Genomic DNA, 25,603 nt, shown 5'->3' on the forward strand with positions numbered 1-25,603 from the left:
TCACTAGGGGTGGGATGGGGCTTTGGAATTTGGATTTCTCAGGTGATGCTTCTGTTGCTGGTCCAAGGACCACACTTTGAGTTAGCAAGGGGCACTTGCCCAAGTGAGTGGTTCAGTATTTGGGGAGGGCAATTTAAAGAAAATCATCTTTTAAAATCTCAACTGTTTTTTTTTTCTGACAATACATCCTCATAGTTAAGGACTCAAAAGATAAAGAGAAAATGGACGTCTTTCCATAATCTGCGACCCCCACTAAATACTGGTAACATAGTTACCAGTATGTATATATAATGATGTACATACTGTTCTTTAATTTAACTTGGTTTTTTTTTTTTTTTTTTTTTTTTTGCGGTACGTGGGCCTCTCACTGTTGTGGCCTCTCCCGTTGTGGAGCACAGGCTCTGGACGCACAGGCTCAGCAGCCATGGCTCACGGGCCCAGCCGCTCCGCGGCATGTGGGATCTTCCCGGACCGGGGCACGAACCCGTGTCCCCTGCATCGGCAGGCGGACTCTCAACCACTGCGCCACCAGGGAAGCCCTAACTTGGTTTTTTTTTTTTTTCCGTACGCGGGCCTCTCACTGTTGTGGCCTCTCCCGTTGCGGAGCACAGGCTCCGGATGCGCAGGCTCAGCGGCCATGGCTCACGGGCCCAGCCGCTCCGCGGCATATGGGATCCTCCCAGACCGGGGCACGAACCCGTATCCCCTGCATCGGCAGGCGGACTCTCAACCACTGTGCCACCAGGGAGGCCCCCTAACTTGGTTTTAATGACAATACACTGCACAGTTAGATTCTCATTGTAAAATAAAGCCAGCTTTATTTTGATATGATATATTATGTGTAACTTTCCTTGCCAATAACTACATTTACCCAAGTATTCCTTTCACATAGCTTATTTAATCGATCTATTGATATAGTTTAAGATTTCCTCTAATTTTTCACGAATATAAATTATTCTGTAAAGTATCATGTACATCTCTGACTATTTCCTTGGGATAAATTTCTACTGGTGTATTTTTTTTTTCTGTCAATGTACTTACCAAGTTTAATTGGTACAACAAAAAGAACAGTTAAGAGAAAAGGGCAGGCTACAAAACAATATATAGAATAATAGAATATATATCAAAATATTTAAAAAGAGGTTATCTCTTGGGGTAGGCTTACAATTGAATTTTACTTATTTGTGTTTTCTTGTGTTATATATATCACAAATTTTACTTGTGATATATATATATATATATATATATATATATATATATATATATATATATATATATATATATATACATATCACCTGTGCCATAAAAATAAGAATGGTTTTACAAGATGGGAGCTAGTTGAAGTCAGGGATAAGACTTAAAATCAGCTCTATATCACCATAGGATATAATGACTTTAGGCTGGATTGGCTTCTTTTTAAAAATCCAATTAAAATTTATATACAGTGAAATGTGCAGATTTTACAGGTTCAATGAGTTTTGATAAAGGTATACACTATGTACCATCACCCTAATCAATATATAGATCATTACCCCAGAAAGTTCCCTCAGCTCCTTTTTACTCACTTCCCACATAGGCAACCAGTGTTTCCTATGGCAATAATAGATTAATTTTTTTGGTTCTTAAATTTCATGCAAATGGAGTCACATAGTATGTACTCTTTTGTGTCTGGTTTTCTTTCATGAATTCAGTTCTGGCTTTTGTTTTTCCACTATGCCATCACTGCTTCTGCTTACTGAGTTATTATTACCCCAGTTTTACAGATGACGGGACTGAGACTCAGAAAGCTGAAGTTTACCATTTGTAAGTAAGTGGTAGAGCCAAGATGTGCATCCAAGTCTTCTCTGTAGAATACAAAGCCTACACACTTATCCACAAAGCTGCATGAGAATCTTGCTGTGAGTGGGACCAACCCTCATCCTCCCAGGCCCCACATGAAGAATGACGAAAAGTCCTTGCTTGGAATGGCTGAGATGCAGAGAAGCCCCTCACTTCCTAGGCCATGGGACAGCAAGCCTTCTATCAAGGTGCTTGCATAAGGCATAGTTGATCAAAGTTGTAAAAACCGTCTTTGGTACAGAGTGGTGTTGTCTCTGAACCATCTCTGTCATCATTAGACCATAGGCAACTTCTTTTCCCTTTGGAAGCATCATGTCCATATTTATGAAATATATCTACAATCTACTTCTCATTACCTCTGGGGCCACCACTGTGCTCCAATCCTTCATTTCTCTCACCTGGACCATTGCCATAGCCTCCTAACTAGTCTCACTGAGTCTGTCCTCTACAGCCTGTTGTCAATTCACTACCCAAAGGGATGCTGTTCAATTAGTCAGATCATGTCACCCTTCTGTTTAAACCCATTCAATGGTTTTTGACTTCATTCAGAGTAAAAGCCAAAGCCTTCATGTCACCTACAAGGTCCTCCATGACCTGACCCCTGTTATCACCCTTCCCTTATCTTCTACCACCCTTACTCTGGCTCATTCTGCTTCTTCCTCATTGAACTCCATGTTGTTTCTTGTATAAGACCGACACACTCCTGCTTCAGGGTTTGCTGTCTGAACTGCTCTCTCTCTCTCCACACACACACACACACACACACACACACACACACACACACACACAGTCACTTAGATAATTCCATGGATTATCCCCTTGCCTCCTTCAGGTCTTTTGTTTTTCTATCAGTTAGAACTTCCCTGGTTACTCTATTTAAAATCACAATGTTTGGACTTCCCTAGTGGTCCAGTGGTAAAGAATCTGCCTTCCAATGCAGTGGGTGCGGGTTCAATCCCTGGTCGGGGAGCTAAGGTCCCCCATGCCTCGGGGCCAAAAAACCAAAACATAAAAACAGAAGCAATATTGTAACAAATTCAATAAGGACTTTTAAAAAATAAAATAAAATCACAATATTTCCTATCATTCCAAATGCCTCCTACCTGCTTTCCTATATTATTTTCTTGTATGGCAGGCCCAGTCAAGATCAGGAGGATTGCCATGCTTACCCCACAGCTGATTCCAGGTGTACCAGTCATGCAACATTGCTATGGCAATTGATAACTGGTACTACGTCACTCAAACAGGAGCTTTGAAAGGCCCAAACGTTTCAGGACTACTGGGACTAGTGACAGGCTTAGCAGCAAGAGCTTAGAGCCTGGGAAATGCAACCACAGGGGCCAAGTTCAGAGAACATTAAAATCACACTCAAAATCAGCTATTCCTTCCTCAATGCTACTGGAAGCTTGTGACTGGAATTAGTCTTGGTAAAGTCATTTGGTTTCAGTTAACAGAAATAGACTCAAATTAGCATAAGCAAAACCAAAAAATTATTAAATGGATGCAGGCAGAAGTCTTTTTAACAGGATCTGAAGAAACACAAATAAGGTCTCAGGAGAGTGGGAACCAGGAACGTTCTAGATCTCTCAGGAGGAGGATTTTGTGGGCTTTCTTGAGTTCTCAAACTCCTTCTCAGTCTCAGCGGAGGCCATGAAGAATTTGATTAGCCACTAGTATGCAGATGAGCTAGATTTTTGGGATCTGTTGTCTTCATGCCTGGTCCAATCAGCTAGCACCACGAGGGTAGGATTAAACATGGCAGTGCATGTCCACCACTATGGGTGGATAGGCAATTCTCAGAGAATGTGGCTATGAGTGAAGAAGAAACCTTAAAATGAAGTGAACCAACACATCCTTTTGTGTTAATAGTACTACTTCTAGGCCATTTAGGAAAAGACAATATTAGATAAGATTTACACTGTCCCCTAAATGCACAGATTTTATAGATTTGCTTGCCCGAAACACTGGTATAGCAGTCATCTGTTTTCTTTCTTTCTTTCCTTTGTTATCAACACCTATTTCCTCTTATTCTGGAGACATCCTGAATATCCTTTGGAGACCAAGTCATCCTCCTTTCCTAGTACTTGAACTGTGGTTCAAGCTGGGTTGATCACATCTCTGGCTCTAGGTCTAGCCAATCCGCTTATCTTATCATTCAGGTCACAGTGTTTTGCTCAGGAGTGGGCAGGGGCCCCAATTCAATCCAATGAGAGTCAGGCCCACCCAGGACATTTTCTGAAAGATTGAAAAGGAGAACTTCTTTTACCGTTGGCGCTAAGAGCAGAAAGAATTGTGTAATCTAAGAACTGTTGGGAGAATCACATGGGACCTGGAAGAAAAGGAGAGCTGAGAGATGGAGAGTGTTCCAGCCCTGGTGATAAAATGTGAGTCTCTGGACCCAGCACTACCTGAAGCTGGGTATACCTCCTGGGTTTTCCAGTCATGTGAGCCAATACATTTGCTATTGTGCTTAAGACATTCTGAGTTCAGTTTCTCTCACTAGAAATCAAAAAAGCCCCAACCAACAATCTGCTTGGAGAGGGTGATGTCATCTTCCACTCCTTAAAGGATATGTATTCCATATCCAGTCCCAGACGCAGGATATACAAACTTTCTGGGGAACATTTTTCTATGCCAGATGACACCAGTGAGGGCCATCTTTCACAACTTGCTAGGCTCATGAGAGGTGGTGGCATGATAGAAGATCATTCTTATTTCTTAATCTGACCCTAGCTCCCAATGATCTGGATACTATTTCTGCATATAGACTTAGCTTAGAGCAATAACATTAATTGTTGTAATATTAAAGAAATGTAAATTTGGTTACATTCATCTTCTAGGACACTTTTTTCTCCAAGAGGCACACATGCTTCTAACAAAGGTTAGCATCATTATCTAGTGTAAGAAACATTCTTTTATTAATCGACTTTTTTAAGGTTCAAGAGACATGCACAGATTACCTATGATGATGGGGACTTATTATTATTATTATTATTATTTTTTTTTGCGGTACGCGGACCTCTCACTGTTTTGGCCTCTCCCGTTGTGGAGCACAGGCTCCAGACGTGCAAGCTCAGAGGCCATGGCTCACGGGCCCAGCCACTCCGCGGCATGTGGGATCTTCCCGGACCAGGGCACGAACCCGTGTCCCCTGCATCGGCAGGCAGACTCTCAACCACTGCGCCACCAGGGAAGCCCCGATGGGGACTTACTGAAAGCACACAAGACAACTATCACAGGAGAGTTCTTGATGGAATCTGTTTCTCCTGCCTACATGGAATCCATTCCACTTTCTACTGGCAACAGAGCCTATGTTTTCCTTTGGGAAATCCTCGTCCCCTACCTTATGGCCGTGTGATTCTGGTAGGAACCCCCGCTTCGACACCAATCATAACATATTCTCTCTGGCCATCATTGGTTCAGAAAGGGCATGCTTCCCAAGCCAGCCGATAAAAACCTTCCCTTAAGGAGAATTTACCAGCATCTTTGCCAACATGTGAAAAGTCTTCTCAACCTCCTAGCTATGTCAGAAGGGTTTTCACTGCCCTATATCCAACCCATTAGGCCTTTGTCAATTCCACATTTTAGCATGCATCATCTAAAACACTCCACTTCTAGTATTATTTGTAATCCAAGTAGAGCTCTGTATTTTGCAAGTATCTTAAACAAACAACTCTGAACTAGTTTAGGTTTTAAAATGGAACAAATTATCTCATGTACTGAGGAGTTTGGTTTCAGCTTAGCATAAACCTGGCTTCAAAAGATGTCACCAGGACTTGTTTTCTCTGTCTTTAAGTCTTGACTCTACTTTCTCAGTGTTCATGCCATTCTCTGTCCAGTGCAATCATAAGATGGCTGCATTAGCTCCAGCCCCTAAATGTACAAAACTGAGTCGAGCAGGACTGGTGGCTCCAGCACAGATTGTACGATTAGTTCTGAATGATCCTAAGCAGGCTTCATTACCTTGCTTGAAGCATGTCCTAACCTCTAACTGAAAGCTGTGATTAAAATAAAGAATGTGCTGATTGGCTTAGGTTTGGATCACATGCTTAGGTTTGGAATCACCTTTACCCAAAACACATGATCTGAGAGTGAGAAAAGGGTCGTTTCCCCCAAAGCAAAATCCAAGTGAATTCTGCTTGCAAAACAGCTAATTTCCATAATTTCCCCAATTTTGCCTTCTTTGGCACGTGCAATTGATAGTTGTCTCAGTGAAACACTGTTTTCTCTTGGCTTCTATGTTGTATCAATTTATCTAAAATTTATTTCTGCTTTTTGAAACTTTTTGTAACATGGAGTCTGTAGAGACTCTGGGTTTTAGAGGATCAAGGTTCAGGGACTCAGGAAGCCAGTCATGAGAAATATCAATACCAGGAAATCTTAAATCTTCTGGAGAGTCAGAGGAGATCTAAAGGGGTTTAAAAGGTTTGGTTAAACTGATAATAGGGCTTAGGCCTCAGTGGCACAGGATTGGCTAAGTGTGGGAACCCAGTGGTAATAAGTAAGCTTGTTCCCAAGTATGGCTCTTTCCAGGATTCCTGTGGCTCTAGAATAATGTCCCTCTGTTCTTGTGGATGTTAACTTGATGTTACAAGGATGAGATCAAGACTCTCTCTTCATGCGTGCTCACTAACCAGTTTTGGAAACCTACTGTCTTTAATCACTGGGGAACAGGGAACAGGATCCTAAGTTTCACTTGTGTGAATTTCATGATTTTTCTGATGCTTCTTCTCTTGCAGGAAGGTCTCTTTAGATGATCAGCACCATGGACAGCAGCCATGGATGCCATTGTGGGTTCTCCCATTTCGCAGGAGGTCTCTAATGGTATGTTCCTCTCCCACAAAATGCCACTTGCAGATTTGAGATGGATACTGCAAGAAGGATGAAATAGTGAAAGTGACCTCCTCCAGCCAGGTTGTTCAATCAGCACAGATGACAGATAAGAGATGTCACACTCAGATTGCCTTTAGAACTAAAAATGTACAGTCGATTCCTGATATTTACTCTTGCAGTAGTTATGTTCTATGAAGTCACGCAAACACGGAATTAGCAAATACTGAACCATTTCTCTTAGGAGAAATGGAGAGTTAGTTTCCTGCGAGCCTCTGGTCACAATGTATTCATCAACTGATAAATACATAACTTTTAGAATGTGTGTTTCTGTTTAAAAATACCCTACTGTTGGTTCATCAGTACTGAATGACCAATGGCATTATGGCTCATTCACTAATGAAGCTTATCTAATGCACATATTTTCTCTGAAAGGCACATCACAGCCTTCTTGTGCATGGGAACACTGGACAGCACATAAGCACTACAATTGAGGGCCATTTTAAACAGCAAAATCACCAAAAAAAGGCACAAAAAAATGAGAGAATGGCACTAAATAGGCTGTAAAAATATAGCATGAGAGCTCAAACGAAAAGGCAGAGAAGATGGACACCCCAGCTCAAGAAGAGAGAGAGAAAATTTGCTCCTCCTCTAACTTTTCCTTCTATTTGGAAAGATTAGATGATGCCTGCCTACACTAGTGAGGATGATCTTCTTTACTCAGTAGTGTTTCAAATGCTAATCTCTCAGAAATCTTCACAGAAGCACTCAGAAATAACGTTTTACCAGCTATGTGGGCATCCCTTAGCCCAGTCAACCTGACATGTAAAATTAACAGGATACAAAAGGTACTCAGAAGTTATAGAACCCAAATCCCATATGGCCCTCCATGTTAATTTGCTCTTGGTTTTCTGTGTGTTAGGGTGGAAGGTTAGGTTATTGATTTGATATCTTTCTTCTTTTTTAATATAGGTATCTAAGGCTATAAATTTCCTTCTAAGAACTGCTTGAGCTACATCCCATAAATTTTGCGACGTTGTGTCTTCATTTTCACTCATGTCAAAATATTTTCTAATTTCCCTTGTGCTTTCTTGTTTGACCGTTGGTTATTTAGAAGTATCTTGATTCATTTCCACATATTTGTGAATTTCCCACATTTCTTTCTGTTACTGATTTCTAATTTCACTCAACTGTGGTCGGAGAACATATGATGTATGATTTCAATCCTTTTAAATTTACTGAGACCTGCTTTATGGCCTATCATACAGTCTCTCCTGGAGCCCTACATGATTTAGTGCCATTAAACCAGTTACCACACTAACCTCATATCCTACTACTTGCCCATCATTTACTCACCTCCACACTGGCCTCATCGCTTTTTCTCAAACAACCCAGGCATGTTTTTTGGTTTTTAAAAAAATATTTATTTATTTATTTGGCTGCGCTGGTCTTCGTTGTGGCATGTGGGATCTAGTTCCCTGACCAGGGATCAAAACCGGCCTCCTTGCATTGGGAGTGTGGAGTCTTAACCACTGGACCACCGGGGAAGTCCCAACCCAGGTTTTTGGGCTACCCTCTGCCTGGAATGCCCTTCTTCCTAATTTTTGCCTAGCTCAAGATCTCCTCCAGATCCTTTCTCAAAAGTCACCTTTCCAACAAGTCTTTCATGACCACTCTATTTAAATTAGGTTTATTCCCCCTAACTGAATTCAAGATACCTAATAGAAGCTTTCAATTTTGTTTCACAAAACTCTAGACCATGATGTTAATAGTGACCCTCTGGAGTTGTAAAGGACACAACTGATTAAGATTTCATTCTGCTCCAAGTATTAGAAGCCCTGATTAACAGTGGCTTAAACAATGAGTCTAGAGAACGCAACTAAAGCAGTGCTCAGATGGAAATTTATAACTTGAATGCACATATTTTAAAAGAATATTTCTTGGCAAGGATGCAGAGAAACTGGATCTCTCATACGTTGCTGGTGGGAATGTAAACTGGTACTCTGGAAAACAGTTTGGCAGTTCCTTATAAGACCAAACCCGAAAAAACCCCCAACCCAACCCAAACCAAACCAAAACAAAAAACCAAACATGCACTTACTATAAAACTTAGCAATCAAATCATATCCTTGGGCATTTTCTCCAGACATGAAAACTTATGTTCAGACAAATATCTTTATGTGAATGTTCATAACAGCTTTATTTGTAATAGTCAAAAACTGGGAATAACTCAGAAGTTCTTCAGTAAGTGAATGGTTAAACAAACTGATACATTCATGCAGTGGAATACCACTCAGCAATAAAAAGAATGAATGTGGATAAATGTAACAACATGGATGGATCTCAAGGGCATTATGTAAAGTGCTAATAGCTAATTTCAAAAGGTCATACTCTAGAGGATTCCATTTATATAACTTCTCAAATTGACAAAACTATGGAGATGAAGGACAGATTGATGGTTGCTAAGGGACAGGGATGAGGGTAAGAGAGGGTGAGTGGGAATATAGAAGGGTAGCAGGAGGGAGTTGCTTTGTGGTGATAGACCAATTCTGTATCTTGACTGTAGTATGGTCACATAAATCTACCCATGGGACTAAACTGCACAGAATTCCATTCTCTCACATATACAAATGAGTACATTTGAAACTGGTGAAAACTAAATAATTGTAGTCATTCAACGATGTTGTACTAATGTCAGTTCCCTGGCTTTGATATTGCACATCAGTTATATAAGACATCATCATAGGTAGAAGTTGTCTGAAGGGTTCAAGGAACTTTATGTACTAGTTTTGCAATTCCTTGTGAGTCCTGTATTATTATTTCAAAATAAAAAGTTAAATAAATTTTAAAGAATATTTGAAAATCGACCCTCTAATCTACCATCTCAAGAAGCTAGAACAAGAACAGCAAAATAAAACCCAAAGAAAGTAGAAGGAAGGAAATGATAAGAGCAGATAACAACAAAGTAATACAGATCAGTTAATTATATAGTCTTGATCTCTGGTAGTGTAAGTCCTCATTCTTCAAGATTATGTTGGTTATTCTAGGTCTTTTGCATGTTCTTATATAAGTTTAGAATTAGCTTGTCAGATTCTACCAAAAATCTTGCTGTGATTTTGACAGGGAATGTATTGAATCTATAGACCAATTTTATGAGAATTGGCATTACAATATTGTCTTTACAATACTGAGTCTTCTAACCATGAATATGGTATATCCTTTCATTTATTTGGGTTTGCCTAATTTCTTTCAGCAATATTTCATAGTTTTTAGTGTAGAGGCCTTATGTTTTTGTCAGATTTATTCCCAGATATTCAATGGGTTTTGGCGTTGTCATAAATGATTTCATTTTTAATTTCATTTTCTGCTTGTGTTACCAGCTGCTAGAAGTTAATGCAGCTGCTCAAGGATGTCAAGGTCCAGTCTCCTGTTTTCTTTCACTCCACCGTCCTTTGCATCTCAGGGTCACAAGCTGACCTCTTCATCCCTTGGTTTGGAATATCTTTCCTGGGAGGAAGAAGCAAGTGACAAGATGGAAGGGTTAGCACCTAGACTGGGAAAGAAAAACTTTCCAAGAAATCTCTACAGAGATGTCAGGCACTAGAACTCTGTCTGGCTACTCCTAGATGCAGGGGAGGTAAAAATGGAATTTTTAAACCGGGTTCATTGCTGCCCAAAACAAAAATCAGAGTTCTATTGTTAAATCATAAGGGGAGAATAGATATTAGTTGGGCAACTAGCACAGACAGCCACAGTGCAGAAAAGGATTTAGCACCTTCATAGCACCATGTACCCTTACCAACCTCTCAATATGGCTAAGGGACGGTTTTTATTTAATTCAGTGTTTCATGTTATTTGACTTATGTAAATATTACTCCATACTGATCTGTGTCATGTATTCTGACTAATTTCCTCCCTTGGTCAACTTTTGTGTTTTCCTTGGAGTTATGGCTTCTTGTTTTTTTTTGCTTAGTTTTCTATGTCACTGTCTCTAACTCTTTCTAAACTCTCCAACAGAATTGCAAAATTTCACTTGAAAAAATTTTTTTATGTAGTCAGACACATCAAGTTTCCTTTTTTCCCACATCTTTCCTGGAGTCTTCTGTAATCTTACTCCTTCTGAACTGGTTGTTCACTAGCATTCTGGAATTTTCTTTAGCCTCTCCTTGTGTTGGGTTTTCTGTCGGTCTTAATGGTTTAACCCCTCATTTTTGTTGACTATATTTTCCAATAGCCCTGACAAAAAAAGTCATGGGAAGTATATTTTCTAAGGCATTACCTTTGTTCCATCCTCACACTTGATTCAAGTATAGTTTGTCTGGGAATAGAATTATAGATTAGAAATAATCCCTCATTATTTTGAAGGCATTACTTCATTGTGTTTAGCTTCTCATTTTGCTTGTGAAAGTCTGATGAGATTCTGATTTCCACTTTTTTTTCCCTTTTTCTTTTTGTGACTGTGTCCTATTTTTTCACTATGAAAGTTTTTATGATATTTTTCTTCTTGGGATTCTAAATTTCCCAATTACATGCCTTGGTGGGGATCTTTTTCAAATACAATGTGCTGTATACTTTTAATCTAGATGCTCATGTTCTTCAGTCCTGGACATTTTCTTCTATTATTGCCTGCTGGAAATTACTGCTCTCTTGGTAGAATTACTGTCAGTTGAGTATTGAACTTCAATGAATTATTTCTCATTATCTTTTCTTTCTTCTTTCCCATCTGTTTTCTTTTTAATTCTGTTACCGAATGCAAGCTTCTGTGCCCAACTCACAGTGAGGTCAAACAATAATGAAACGTCAGAGTTTGGAGCAGAGAAAGGTTTATTGCAGGGCCATGCAAGGAGAATGGGTGGCTCATGCCCCCCCAAACCCCAAACTCCCCAAAGGGTTTCAGCAAGCATTTTAAAGGACAGGTGAAGGAAAGTCATCCCAGGGTCTGTGATCAGCTCGTGCACAATTCTCGGATGGTGAGATAACAGGGTGGTGTCACAAGGGTTAACATTATCAGTCCTTAGACTCCAGGAGGCTATGTGTTCATGGTCATCAAGCAGTTAACATCTTCCATTTGGTGGGGGTTTTAGCATCTGTAAAACGACTCTGGAAATGTGCATCAGATACTATTATCTAGGTACTTCAGAGAGGAGCTAAAGTAGAGGATATGGGAGAGGGGTGTGTCCCGGGAAGGCCCCATAGGGTCTTGCTTGGTTGCAGTTCTACTTTCTAGGAGATTTCTGCAACTTTATCTTCCAACTCTTTTGTTCAATTTTAAATTTCTTCTATCAAAACTTTAATTCCCAAAAGTCATTTATATTCTTATTTAAAAAAAATCATGTTATTGTTTTATAGATGAAATATGTTTTCTTATCTCTTTGAACATGTTAAGTACAATTTTTAAAAACTTTTCTTTAGCTCTCTGCTTTGTCTCAATTTCCTCCAAAGGAAGGAAAATGTCTTACTTAAATGTTTGATGATCCTGAGCTATTTATCTTTAACAGTGAGCATTAAAAAGCTGTGGATATGAGGTGTGACTTTTCTTTTTTTTTTTTAATGGGGTATAGTTGCTTTACAATGTTGTGTTGGTTTCTGCTGTACAGCGAAGTGAATCAGTAAAACGTATACATATATCCCCTTGTTTTTGGATTTCCTTCCCATTTAGGTCACCACAGAGCACTAAGTAGAGTTCCCTGTGCTATACAGCAGGTTCTCATTAGTTAACAGTTTTATACGTAGTGTTGTATATATATCAATCTCAATCTCCCAATTCATCCCCCCCCCTTTCCCCCTTCGGTGTCCATACATTTGTTCTCTACACCTGTGTCTCTGTTTTTGCTTTGCAAATAGGTTCATCTGTACCATTTTTCTAGATTCCACATATATGCATTAATATACAATATTTGTTTTTCTCTTTCTGACTTACTTCACTAGGTGTGACTTTTCAACTCAGAGGGCCTCAATGTTCAGAAGGGATCCAGCCATTTCTGTCAGACTCCCAAATGCCACTGTGTGCAGACCTTTTTCAGGGCCCTTTTTGTCTAGAAAAGAATGCCAATTTCCTGCTGATGGTCCTCTGTACCAGTCTGGGACCAAATGGCAAAAGTGGGTTGGGTCAGGGATGGTTTCGCAATCTTTAGGTGGTAGTCTCTTACTTGGTTCCCTACTTTTCAGAATAGTTCCTCTCGCCTGTCCTTTACCAGGGCTTTAAATTTGGAAACTCTCCGAAGTTGGAAACTCTCTAGTTTAATATCTTTGTCAAATATACTTCATGTTGGATGTTGGAGCTAGAAGCATCTTTGCCTTGGATGTGTGTGATAAGTGAGGGTACCTAAGCATCTAAATATATAGACTTTCAACCAGGCTCCCTATTTTAAGCCCCATGCTTTACCCCATCTTTTACTGCATCTGATGCTTCTAATTCCTGACTATATTAGTTTGCTAGGGTTGGGATAAAAAACTACCACAGATTGGAAGGCTTGAACAACAGGCTTTTATCTTCTCACATTTCTGGATGCTGGAAGTCTGAGATCAAGATGTTGGCAGTGTTGTTTTCTTCTGAGGCCTCTCTCCTTGGTAGATGGCTGTTTTCTCTCTGTGTCTTCACATGGTCTTCCCTTTGTGTGTGTCTCTGTCCTAATCTCCTCTTCTTACAAGGATATCAGCTGTATTGGACTAGGGCCCCCCTAATGACCTCGTTTGAACTTAATTACCTTTTTAAAGATCCTATCTCCAAATACAGTCACATTCTGAAGTACTGGGGTTAGGACTTCACCATAGGAATTTGAGGGGAGGGGCAGGATACAACTCAACCCATAACACTGAGCTTTTAGAGATTCAACAACTTAGTTTGCTTGTTGTTTTCTTCCTCTCTGTGACTATTTGATATTCATATTTCTCAGTTCTGGTAATATCTTTACCTGATTTCCAGCTTTTGAAACAGTCTTGACATCTCTCTGTTGGATTACCTGTTATTAACTTGACAGCATTACCTCTCTTTTATAGTTCCCTCTGTGTCACAGGGAAGAAGCCTAGAAGTACATTTCCAAGAATCTCTTTCTTAGTGTTTGCTAATGAGAGGTATCCACAAAGAATTCAGAAGATAAAAGAGAAATTGTTATTCTCTGGCAGCTATTGTGGGCAGATGGGTAAGCAGACAGTAAACTTGAAGTTCTCAGTATCTCCCAGTCAAGGACTATAAATCACTCCTTTTAATTCTGTTAGCTGGGAAGACCATAGGTTCTCCCAGAGCTACTGAGCAGGGCTGGGATTAGGGTGAGGTGAGCAGGGTGGTGTCGTGCAAATGCACGATCAGACTGTTTTCTGTTTAAAATTTTTAAATTAAATTCTTTTTTAATTAAAAAATTCTGTTTTAAAATTCTGACATTTTTTTCACCATGGATTTTTTTGCATTGTTTGCTTTTTAAAAAATATTGTATTAAAATATTCTTTATTTTGATAAGTGAGTTGTGATGGTTAATTTTAAGTGTCAACTTGACTGGGCTAAGAGATGCCCAGATAGCTCGTAAAACATGATTTCTAGGTGTGTCTGTGAGGGTGTTTCTGGAGGAGATTAACATTTGAATGAGTAGACTGAGTGCAGAAGATCCACCCTCACAAGTGCAGCTGGGCATCACCCACTCCACTGAAGACCTGAATAGAACAAAAAGGCGGAGGAAGGGTAAATTTGATTTTTTTGCTGGAGCTGGGCCATTCATCTTCTCCTGCCCTTGGACATCATCACCCTGGTTCTTGGGCCTTCAGACTCAGACTGGGAGTTACACCATTGGCCCCATTCTCAGGTCTTCGGAGTCAGAATGAATTATACCACCAGCCTTTCTGGTTCTCTGGCTCACAGACAGCAGATTGCAGGACTTCTCAGCCTTCACAACCATGTGAGGCAAGTCCTATAATACATATATACATATCTACTCTGTTAGTTCTGTTTCTCTGGAGACCCCCTAGCACATGAGTGTTTTGGTATCCTCTTAAAGACTGTATCGAAGGTGACTGCCTCACTAGTCTCAACCTATACCTGGCTCTGCCCTTGGTAGGTACAGAGCTGCCAGGTTGCTCCTGAGATTCTCTCGCTTTGGTGCTGCAGGGTGAGACTGGTGACAGTGGCTTGCCTGCCCTGCATTCCCCAGCTTTACATTGGTGGGGTAAGCCTTACATTTCCCCTTCCTAATCAAAACACACAGAGTGGCTTCTGTTTTGATAGAACTTTGATTTACACAATCTTTCATTGACTGTATTCTCCTGTCTTAATCTCTCTTTTGTAGATTTATATCTTTTTTATTCTTTTATTTTCTCTCTCTCTCTCTCTCTCTCTCTCTCTCTCTCACACACACACACACACACACACACCCACATCCTACCTACTGGATCTGTTTCTCTGTAGAACCCTGACTAACACAAAGCGTTAGTGTTAGTGATATCACTTGATATCAACATGACTTATCTCTGAGTGATGTCAGCCTTCATCAACACTTGGTTTAGGTAGTGTCTGCTCCATCACAAATTTACTATTTCCCCTTTCTCACACTTTGTTCTTTGGAAGCAAGTCATGAAGTCTAGCCCACACTCAAGGGGTAAATGTATTTAAAAATAAAACCTCCTATCATTGCAGCAAGTAGAAAATCAGCGTTGCTATAAATAGAGGGTGAATGTAAAAATGAATAGAGGAAAACAAAACAATATAATTAAAATCTATCTAGATACTTGTTCAGTTATCCAATCATAACAAATTACCCACAACTTAATGGGTTAAAACTCCACAACAATTTATTTTGCCTGTGAATCTGCAGTCTGGGCAGGGCTTGTCAGGGAAGTCTTGTCCTTGCTCCATGGACATCACCCCAGGGCCCAGAGCTTCAGGCTTGATCCCTTTCCATGTGACCCTCTCAGTGTGGCTTGGGCTTCCTCACAGCATGGTGGCTGGGTTCCCAGGATGAACATTCTGAGAGAGAGACAAATGGAAGGTATATACCTTTTATGATATGGCCTCAGAAGTCACATAGTTTCACTTTTGCTGAATTCTATTAGTCAAGGCAGTCACAGAAGCTCACCAAGTTTCAAAAGGGAGGGGATATAGATTCTACTTTTGATGGGCTTGATGGGGAGCAGCAAGGTCCTCAGAGAGCATGTGGAGTAAGAACTACAAACTACACCATTACTCCTGCTTGCTGAAGGCTCTGAACTTGTTTAAAAAAGGAGAGAAAGAAAGAGATTAACAAGTGGTGGAGAGGTTTACAAAACATACTAGCACCACACTGAGACTTTTCCTTTCAAAAGGAAATGAATGACAGGAACATACTTTGCTTATAATGTATGGATGAGTCTATATAGCTACCCTGAACTTGCGTTTCCTTGACATATGAATCCTTTTCATGTCCTGTGTCATTACACATGTGATTTTCTCTTCTTAAATTTCCTTTACTCCTTTCTTTGCATAGAAAACTTATTTTCTTTCTTCCAAACCCAGCTTCACTCTCTGAGGCAAGAACAGCATCTTGTTTATTCTAGCCCTTAATTAACCCTTGCATTATAATTTCTCTGAGAGCCATTCGGCTTCCCAACTTCACTCACTACATTTTGAATTCCTAAATTCATAGGAACCACATGTTATTTGTAATTGTAAGTTTTTGGCCATTTTATCTCTGCCTATAACACTTCATCTCCATACTACATTTCCTATCCGGTCCACTCCTATTCGTTCTTAAAAACCCAGATTGACTAACACTTTCTAAATGCAGTGTTCACTATCTCCTCCCAATTGAGTTATTAACTTCCTCTCTGTACTGTCACAGGATTTCATTTGTATTTCTATGGCAATGTCCAGGTGTTACAGTGTAATTCATTAGATGGTATGTCAGCCTTTGAGGGCAGGGACTAAGTTAAATCATCTTTGCTTTAGACCAATTCCCCAGAACCAGACCCCAAGATGAGAACTCATGTGTAAGTGGTTTTTAAGGAAGAGCTCTTACAAGAAACTATGTACTGTCTTCCTTGGTTTCCCAAGTCTGATTCTGAAGCTCTTCTGACAGTTCTGTGGGCTGTTTGATATCCATCCTTCCAATAAACTCCCTTTCTGTTTAAGTTAGCTGAAAGTAGTTTATATTGTTTGCTACCAAGAACTTGTGATGAGTATACCGGTCAAAGGATATAAAAGCATATGCTCATTTCTCTTGGTGCCCAGAGGCATTTGATAAGATTCAAGATCCATTTCTGATAATAACACTTTCTGAAGTAGAAACAAATGGATACTACTTTAATGCAATAAATAATATATCTCTCAAACCAAAAGTAAGCACCATGCTTAATGGTGAAGCATAATGTCAGGAACAGTGCAGGCTTTCCCACTCTCACTGCTATTACTTAACAGCATTCTAGAAGGGCAATTAGACAAGAGAAAGGAACAAATGAGGTACAAATATTTTAAAGGAAGAGGCCAGGTTACTATTTCATGCATTGATACTAATTCCTGAAAAACACAAGAGAATTAACTGAAAATTATGAGAAACAACTAAAGTACATCAAGGTGGTTGGTTACAAAAATAATTTTGCCCTAGAGATAAACAACAGAAAATATAATGGCACAAAAATATCCCATTCATAATATCAAAAAACAGGAACAAACTTATTAATGTTACACAAACCTATGGAAGGAAACTGTAGTACTCTGAGGGACGTGGAGAGCCCTTGTCTAATTTTTAAAAGATATACTTTATTCTCAGGTAAGAAGATAAATATTATGATGATGTCAATTTTCCTTAAAGTAATCTATATAAATAATCCCCCCAATAATTAAATTCATCTGAGAGAATAAGTGAACAGCCAATAAAATACTAGGAGGTATTGCCCTACCAAACATTTCAATATATTCTATATATTATCATGGAATATAAAGACACATCAATGAGAAGATAATTTTTAAAAACCCTAAATGTATGTGGGGTTTAGTATGTGATAAAAAGTGGTATTTTGAAGCAGTGGAAAAAGGTTAGATTAGAAAAAAAAAAAGGTGCTGGGACAACTGGCTAGCCACGTGAGTGGGGAAAAAGGCAAGATCCTTACCTCATTTCCTTCACAAAAATAAATTCCAGGTGGAACCAACATTAACAGTAAGAAAAAGAAAAAAAATAGAAACCATAACAGCACTAAATGAAAACAGAGATGAGTATTCTTTTATATATATATATATATATATATATATATATATATATACATTTATTTATTTATGTTTTGGCTGAGTTGGGTCTTCGTTGCTGCATGCAGGCTTTCTCTAGTTGTGGCGAGCGGGGGCTACTCTTCACTGCGGTGCATGTGCTTCTCATTGCGGTGGCTTCTCTTGTTGCAGAGCACAGGCTCTAGGTGCGCAGGCTTCAGTAGTTGTGGCATGTGGGCTCAGTAGTTGTGGCTCCTGGGCTCTAGAGCGCAGGCTCAGTAGTTGTGTCTCACAGGCTTAGTTGCTCCACGGTATGTGCGATCTTCCCTGACCAGGGCTCGAACCCGTGTCCCCTGAATTGGCAGGCAGATTCTTAACCACTGCGCCACCAGGGAAGCCCAGATGAGTATTCTTATGATCTTGGAGTTCCTAAGCATGTTTAAAAAAAAAGAAAGAAAGAAAGAAATCTTTATAGAAAAAAATTGATCAATCTGACTATATAAAATAATTTAAATTCTCTATTTGATATAAAGATACTGCAAATATGGTAAAAGGTAAATAACCAAATGAAATTGCATAGACCAAGGAATAACTCATATACAAAGTACTTTTACTGATCAACATTTATAAAAGGAACACACCAAAGAAAAAATAGGCAAATGATGTGTACAGGTAAATCACAGCAGCAAAAATACAAATTGCTAACTAAAAGGCATTATTAGTCGTTTTCTTGATTGCAAACAACGGAAACTGACACTAGTTAGTTTCAGCAATAAAGCAATGTATAGGAAGCCTATTAGGTTAGGTCGCAGAATAAACAGAGCTGGAGAAACAGGCTTGGACAGAAACGTAGGTAGGCAGACACCAGTAAGAACTTGCCACTAGAGCAGCCAGCTGGACACTCACTGCCTCCATCATTGGCACTGCCACCACTGGACCTTCTGCTGAATATAGAGCCACTAGATTCACTAATTATCTCCAACTAAGCTTGTATCTATACATCCAGAGCCAAGGTTCAGGTGGGAGCACCTGACTGGTCTTTCTTAGGTGATCTTCCTGGGCTCTAGCTTCCAGGGGTGGGAAGGCAAATACTTTCTCCCCATGCCCTGCTCAGTTTTCATAATGGAGTTTGAATTGTCCTGTCTAATTTGGTATCCTCTTCAAAAAGGAAGTCTGTTTAGATGTTGGATGGTAGAAGACCAGAACATGTTGTTCCACTTCACTCCTACAGATAAAAGTACATTAATGCGCCATCATTTTTTTCATTGAATTTGCCAATGTGAAAAAGACTGAAAAACTCAGTACTGTCTAGGGTTTGGGTAATGTGCACACCCCATTCATTGTTGACAGGATAAAACCTTTCTGGAGGTGAGCTTGACATACTAGGTGTCAAAATATGAAATTTGCATACCCTTTGGCCCAAGGTGTCAGCTTAAGTAGATAGTTGCAGGGATGGACCAAATTTAGATCACAACATTACTCACTGCACTGTTGTTTCTAATTTGTTGTTTCCCTAGTTTGGGGGTAAGGGGTGGGTATAGAGAGTGGACGATTTACTATAGAATGTTGTTTGGGGTGGGTCTTAAAGAAGGACCATCTGAGTGCTCCAACTAGGAATTCTTTTCCAAGCCTATTCTGGTCAAGCTGGGATAAGATGGCTTTGGAGCCCTTTGGGGACCAATAAGCCTGGAGTGGAATGGTAAAAGGGGCCAGATTTGGAAGAGGGTTCATATGTCTCATTAAGGAGTTCAGATGTTGTTTAGATATACTGCTGCCAAATAATCAATATGCTATACAATGGCTACCTTACTAATTATCCAGTAATGGGTAAGAGGAGACTCTGTTGGGTTGAAGTCTATACCTTAGGGCAAGTGACAGATTGTAAGCTGACTTCCAATATGGTAAAATTAGTGTCATGACTGAGAGGTGCCAAGAGAGCCTGCGGAAGGGACACCTCCTGGAACAGGTGACACCTAAGGTAAGACTCTAAGGATGGGGAGCACTTGTGTAAATGAAGAGGCCCAGGGAAAGGTGTTTGGCATACAGAATACATCTTGAGCAAAGGCCCATGGGTCTGGATCAAATTGCATGAGGGTATGGGGGAAGAACAAGACATTCCATAATGCTGGACTAGAAGCAGTGATTGGAGGACACTCCCACGTGAGTAACATCAGAGAGAACTGTATTTTACTGGACTCTGGTGACCAAGGAAACCAGCCTCCAATTACTGCTGAACTATAGCAACTACATTTTGGATTTCAGCTACATGTTGGTGGGAAAAGGTGGGAGTGACAACTAGGTGGTACTGGGCTAGGGGAGGGGGCAAAGTTCAAAGGGGTGTGGTGAACCATAGTTTGCCCCCGCTGCGTGGTGGTGCTAAGGAGGTGCTAAGGTGCCCTACTTTCTTCAAAGCACATGATAGCCACGGGATGCTGAGTAGCTGGCTCGGACAAGTGAGGAAAATGGAAAGGAGGGCCCAGGCAATGTGGTCATATTTTGCCTAAGGCTCCAGTATAAAGAAGAGGAGCAGGGTGGTAAATTTCCACTGGTCTTTGACCACTCTCCGTTTTATAAATTAAAAAAAAAGAACTCTTGTTAATACCCACTGTCTGCCAGGCATGCATGTAAAGGAAGGAATGATGTTCTGGAAAGCAGCTGTCAGGACAGTCAAGTGGACAAGGTGCATTGGTGGACAAGGCCAAGGATTGTTTGCAGCAGCTAAAAGAAAACCCCATCTCGGGCTTCCCTGGTGGCGCAGTGGTTGGGAGTCTGCCTGCCGATGCAGGGGACACGGGTTCATGCCCCGGTCTGGGAGGATCCCACATGCCGCGGAGTAACTAGCCCCGTGAGCCACAATTACTGAGCCTGCGCGTCTGGAGCCTGTGCTCCGCAACGAGAGGCCGCGATAGTGAGAGGCCCGCGCACCGCGATGAGGAGTGGCCCCCACTTGCCGCAACTAGAGAAAGCCCTCGCACAGAAACTAAGAGCCAACACAGCCATAAGAAAAAAAAAAAAAAAAAAAAGGCAAAATTCCTTTAAAAAAAAAAAAGAAAACCCCATCTCAACCAATTCCAGATCTGTCTTGGGTTTGAATTCCCCAGTTCTAATTAAAGTGACTCAATATCTCAGTTTGGGTTCCCCTTAGATCAGAGCCTGAGACAAAGACCTGGGTGCAGATAGTCTGTTTGGGAGGTGATCCCGGAAGCAGGACTGAGGGAGTAGGAAGACTGAGACAGGGAAGTAAAGAGATCTAGAAAAGGGTGCATTATTGAACTGGTTACTATGGAGGGCAACTGGGGCTCAATCTTGCTGGAGACTCTGTGAAGAACTCTGTTGGATGCACCCCACAGTTGTCCATCCAAAGGATGGGAGGCTGGGATGTTTTTCCACCAGCTGATATTTCCCACTGGTTGCAGGTTGCCCCTGCTTAGGGGAGGGGGTTTATTAATTCCACTCCACCTAGTGAGTTCCCTGGCGTTAGGGAGAATCCTCAAGCAGAAAAGCAAAGAAACAGCAGGCTTTTGAAGTGGCGGGGGTGTGTGGGGGGTGTGGTGGGTGGTGGGTGGCAATGACTTACACAGTTTATAGCTGAGGCTGAAATTGGAGATAGGCTCAGGGCATAAGACGTGAGGGATGAAAAGCTGTTGCTATGCTCAGTTTCCTTCTAAGACAGTTTATTCATTCAACCAAACATTTATTAGAACCATGGTCAGTGCTGGGCATCTATGGTCAGCAAAAGAGAGCTAATCTCTGCCTTAAGAGCTGACAGTCTTTTGCGGATTTTGAGCAAGTGTGATTGGTGCTATGGACATGAGTCCAAAATGGAGAAGTGCTAAAATAAATAAACAAATAAATAAAGGCAGCATGGGGAAGCAAAGTTTGGGGGCTAACTCCCAAGTTAGATTGAAATCTACAGAGAGAGCCCACAGCCCCAAGACCCTTCCCATATAATAGAAACAAGCAAGCAAGCAAACAAACAAACTTTCAGCATAATGGCTGATATTGTGATAAAATGTCAGACTGCTTGAAATTTCACCAAAAGCTCTTCCTTTTCTTGTCCCTTCCTCCGCCACAATTTCATGTTTGAAAAAATTTAAACACGTCTGCAAGGTGATTTGGGGACTAGTGCAAAGAATCCACTGGGTATCAGCATAAGGGTCTTGCTTACTGCGGGGTGGGAGGTCAGAGGCAAAAGCCATTTACTTTGAAATACGGTGTAAGGTGGGATTTATGTTCTGAAAGAGGAAAGGCTCTCCTTTCCCTGATTTCTCCGTTCTGCAGTAACCAGGACTCAGGCGAAGGGTTAGCAAAGAGGAGAATCTACAGAGAGGAGGTCATAAACCAGTGGATCTGGCAGCACAAAGATGTACTTTTTTGGGTTTTTTTTTTGCACTATTTTCTTCTTTTTTAATTGAACCAACATTTAAAAATAGGATTTCCAACTTCTCTTAAAGAATCAGATGATCTGAGCCCTCATTTCTGCATGGGAACAATTGGCTGGAGCTGAGTGGCAGCCACCCCCTTCAGAAGGATGTTGATTTGCAATTTGCCGGAGTCCTTGCCATTCCTTATATTCTCCGCAACACTAAGTCAAGTCACTTAAAGTAATAATAGTATGATTGAAACACCAGAATTCTTCATTCGCTGATAGGACCACCTGATAGGACCCACCTATATTTGTGGGTCTGTGACCTTTTGTTTAGAAGCCAACTCTAGGGGCTTTGAAACATACTTGGGTTTGAAATGGGTAAGAGTCTACCAATCTCAAAGGAATTGAATGGAAGATTGAAGGAGAGATTGCCTGCTTAGCGCAATGCTTGTAACGGCAGCTATTATCAGCATCCACTAACAAGAGAGCACGGAGAAACCCTGTTAGTTTCACACTTCGTCGTACTCCCAGCGTCTAGGACCGTGCTTGGCACTAACAGTAACTGTTGAATGAATGAATGAATGATGGTAGAGCTCAGGGGGGTCTGAAAAGGAAGGTATTCTGATAATATAGTTTCACCGCGACCCCAAAGTGCCGCCTGGAAGACAAGCCTGGCCGAAACGTGCCAGGCTCTGCGATGGCGTTCGAGTGGGCAAGCAGACCGTCGGGGTCCCTCGGGAGCCTGGCGGGGCTGGCTTGCCCAGGATCGGTCAGGGCCATGTCCATCACCTCTTCCAGAGTATGGTAAGGGGGCGTCCTGATTCCTGCACTTTCCCAAGGCCTCCACCATCAGATCAGTCAAGACGGAGTCCCACCCCGGGGCGTCCACCACCCAACGCTAGCCCAGCGCTAGCCCAGCGCTACCCCGCGGCGCCTGGACCTTGACCACACTAGACATGGCCTCCCTCGGGCTTCACGGAGCAGTACCGCGCCCGGAGCCGCCAGTCATCGCGTCTGGCTGGGGAGGCAGCTCCGTTCCCGGAGTCAACATGGCGGCCGCGGCGGCTTCAACGCGGGGCGGGGGCGCTGGGAGGCGGGTCACGTGAGCGGCCCAGCTGGGCGGATCTCGCGCGCTCCCGCCCGCCCCGCCGGCCGCGGCTCGCTTGCTGGCTCCGCGGCGCTCTGAGGTGTGTGGGGCGTCGAGACCCCCGTCCCGGTGAGGCGCGGCGCGGCGGGATGCGGCGGCGGCCGTGGCGGGGACGCGGGCCGGGCGGGCGGACGCGGTGATGAGCGTCGGCGGCCACCGCCATGTCCAAGGTAACGGCGCCCGGGCCCGGGCCGCCGGCGGCGGCAGCGGGCGGGAAGGAGAAGCGCTCCTTCAGCAAGCGGCTGTTCCGGAGCGGCCGCGCGGGCGGCGGCGGCGGCGCTGGGGGCCCCGGGCCGGCCGCGCCCTCCTCGCCCTCGTCGGCGCGCTCGGTGGGTAGCTTCATGAGCCGCGTCCTCAAGACGCTGTCCACGCTCTCGCACCTTAGCTCCGAGGGCGCCGCCCCGGACCGCGGCGGCCTCCGCAGCTGCTTCCCGCCCGGGCCCACGGCCGCGCCCACGCCGCCGCCGTGCCCGCCGCCGCCCGCCTCGCCCGCCTCGCCCGCGCCGCCCGCCTGCGCCGCGGAGCCGGTGCCCGGGGTGGCGGGGCTCCGGAACCACGGCAACACGTGCTTCATGAACGCCACGCTTCAGTGCCTCAGCAACACCGAGCTCTTCGCCGAGTACCTGGCGCTCGGCCAGTACCGGGCGGGGCGGCCCGAGCCCTCGCCTGACCCCGAGCAGCCCGCGGGGCGCGGCGCGCAGGGCCACGGTGAGGTCACCGAGCAGCTGGCGCACCTGGTGCGGGCCCTCTGGACCCTGGAGTACACCCCGCAGCACAGCCGCGACTTCAAGGTGAGCCCCTGGGGCACCCGCCTGCCCAGAGCTTCCTTCCCCGCTTCCGTCGCGGCCGGAGGACTGATGCTCTGGTTGCCTAAGGAAAGAGGAGCGGGCCGCGAGTCCGGGCAGATGGCGCAGATTGCGAGGGACAGTCCTTCACTCATTCATGCATCGCGCATTTGTAAGGGCTTGGTACGTGGCGGGCCCTTTGATGGGCACAGGGGAGGGATGGGACAGTGGGCAAGACCGTCTGCCATCCTGGAACTTACATTCTTGGGGGTGGGAGTGTTGAACTTGGGTTCAAATCCTTGTTCTGCCACTTACTAGCGGTGTGACCTCTGGCAGGTTACTCTACCTCTCTGTGCCACAATTTCCTCATCTGGTACCTACCTCATAGGTGGTTGTGAGCTGCTAACAAGTTGATATGTTGGGTTGAACCCTATGAAGTTACCCACTGTTGACCGTTCTGACTTACAGGTTGGCACTTTTATAGCATTCAACCTGGTATGTAAAATGCTTCCATTGTGTGCAGTGCTATGAGTATTTGCTGCCATTATTATTTTTAGTATTAAAAACTTTAACAAATTAAAGAGGTGGTACCAGACAGTGGTTTGAAGGAAGTAACACCTGGTGATGTGACTGATGTGCTGGCAGGGTATGTTACATGGGTTAGGGTGACTTCTCGGAGGAGGTGATGTTCTGAGACTTGAGTAACCACAGGGAAGACCAGCCTTGAGGAACTCAGGGGAAAGCGGTCCCCAGGTGTAAGGCAAGTGTGGACACCTTGAGACGGGAAAGAGCCTGGTGTACTTGACCCGCATTGTAGCTCCGGGATGGGCAAATTCTTTCTGTAAAGGGCTGCATAGCAAATGTTTTAGGCTCTGCTGGTCAAGATGCAAACCCGAGGATATTATGTAGATACGTATATAACAAGAAAAGACACATTTCTACACATTTTTTATTGCCTAAAATAAAAATGTTACAGTAATTGAGTACAATATTTTGTAATACAGGTCTACTAATGAGAAGCATGGGACTCTTTTTTTGGAGAGTACAACGTTTAACTTAATTGGAGTTGAAAATTAATGTTCCCTGTTGTCAAATTGATTACAAGTATTCATCTCTCCAAATCATTCGTAGCTCATAGGCCGTACAGAAACAGGCAGTGGGGCTAGATGTGGCCTTGGGTCCTTGTTGTGAGTGCCTGCGTGCTGAGAGCGGAGTGTGAGTGGTGGGCTGGGGCCAGGTGGTGTAGGATCATAAATTTAGGCTGTAGTACAAGGAAATGGGCTCTTACTCTAAGCAATAAGGGGAAGATGATTTGGGATTGTATAAGGGATACTTTTAGGTGGGAAATGGATATAAATAGAACTAAATAGAATGAAATCACACAATAAGAAAGTTAATTCCTTTTCTGTTCTCTTTCTGTCCTGATCATGCCCAAGAGAAAGTCTCAGCTTGGTGGTTAGCTTGTCTTTAAC

At 42.7% G+C, this 25,603-nt stretch overlaps 1 protein-coding gene across 2 annotated transcripts in view; it reads left to right on the forward strand.

Moving 5' to 3' along the window:
- The first annotated feature begins 23,362 nt into the window (after nucleotides 1-23,362).
- Nucleotides 23,363-25,603, forward strand: part of USP31 (ubiquitin specific peptidase 31) — a 78,651-nt gene continuing 76,410 nt past the window's right edge. For both annotated transcript variants that reach the window (XM_082600516.1, XM_082600517.1), the window contains exon 1: nucleotides 23,363-24,137. In XM_082600516.1, the coding sequence (XP_082456642.1) occupies nucleotides 23,508-24,137 (630 nt within the window). In that variant the 5' untranslated portion in view covers nucleotides 23,363-23,507. The remainder of the gene's footprint in view (nucleotides 24,138-25,603) is intronic.

Source organism: Mesoplodon mirus (assembly GCF_964341445.2).
Source record: "Mesoplodon mirus genome assembly, chromosome: 15".
Lineage (NCBI taxonomy): Eukaryota > Metazoa > Chordata > Mammalia > Artiodactyla > Ziphiidae > Mesoplodon > Mesoplodon mirus.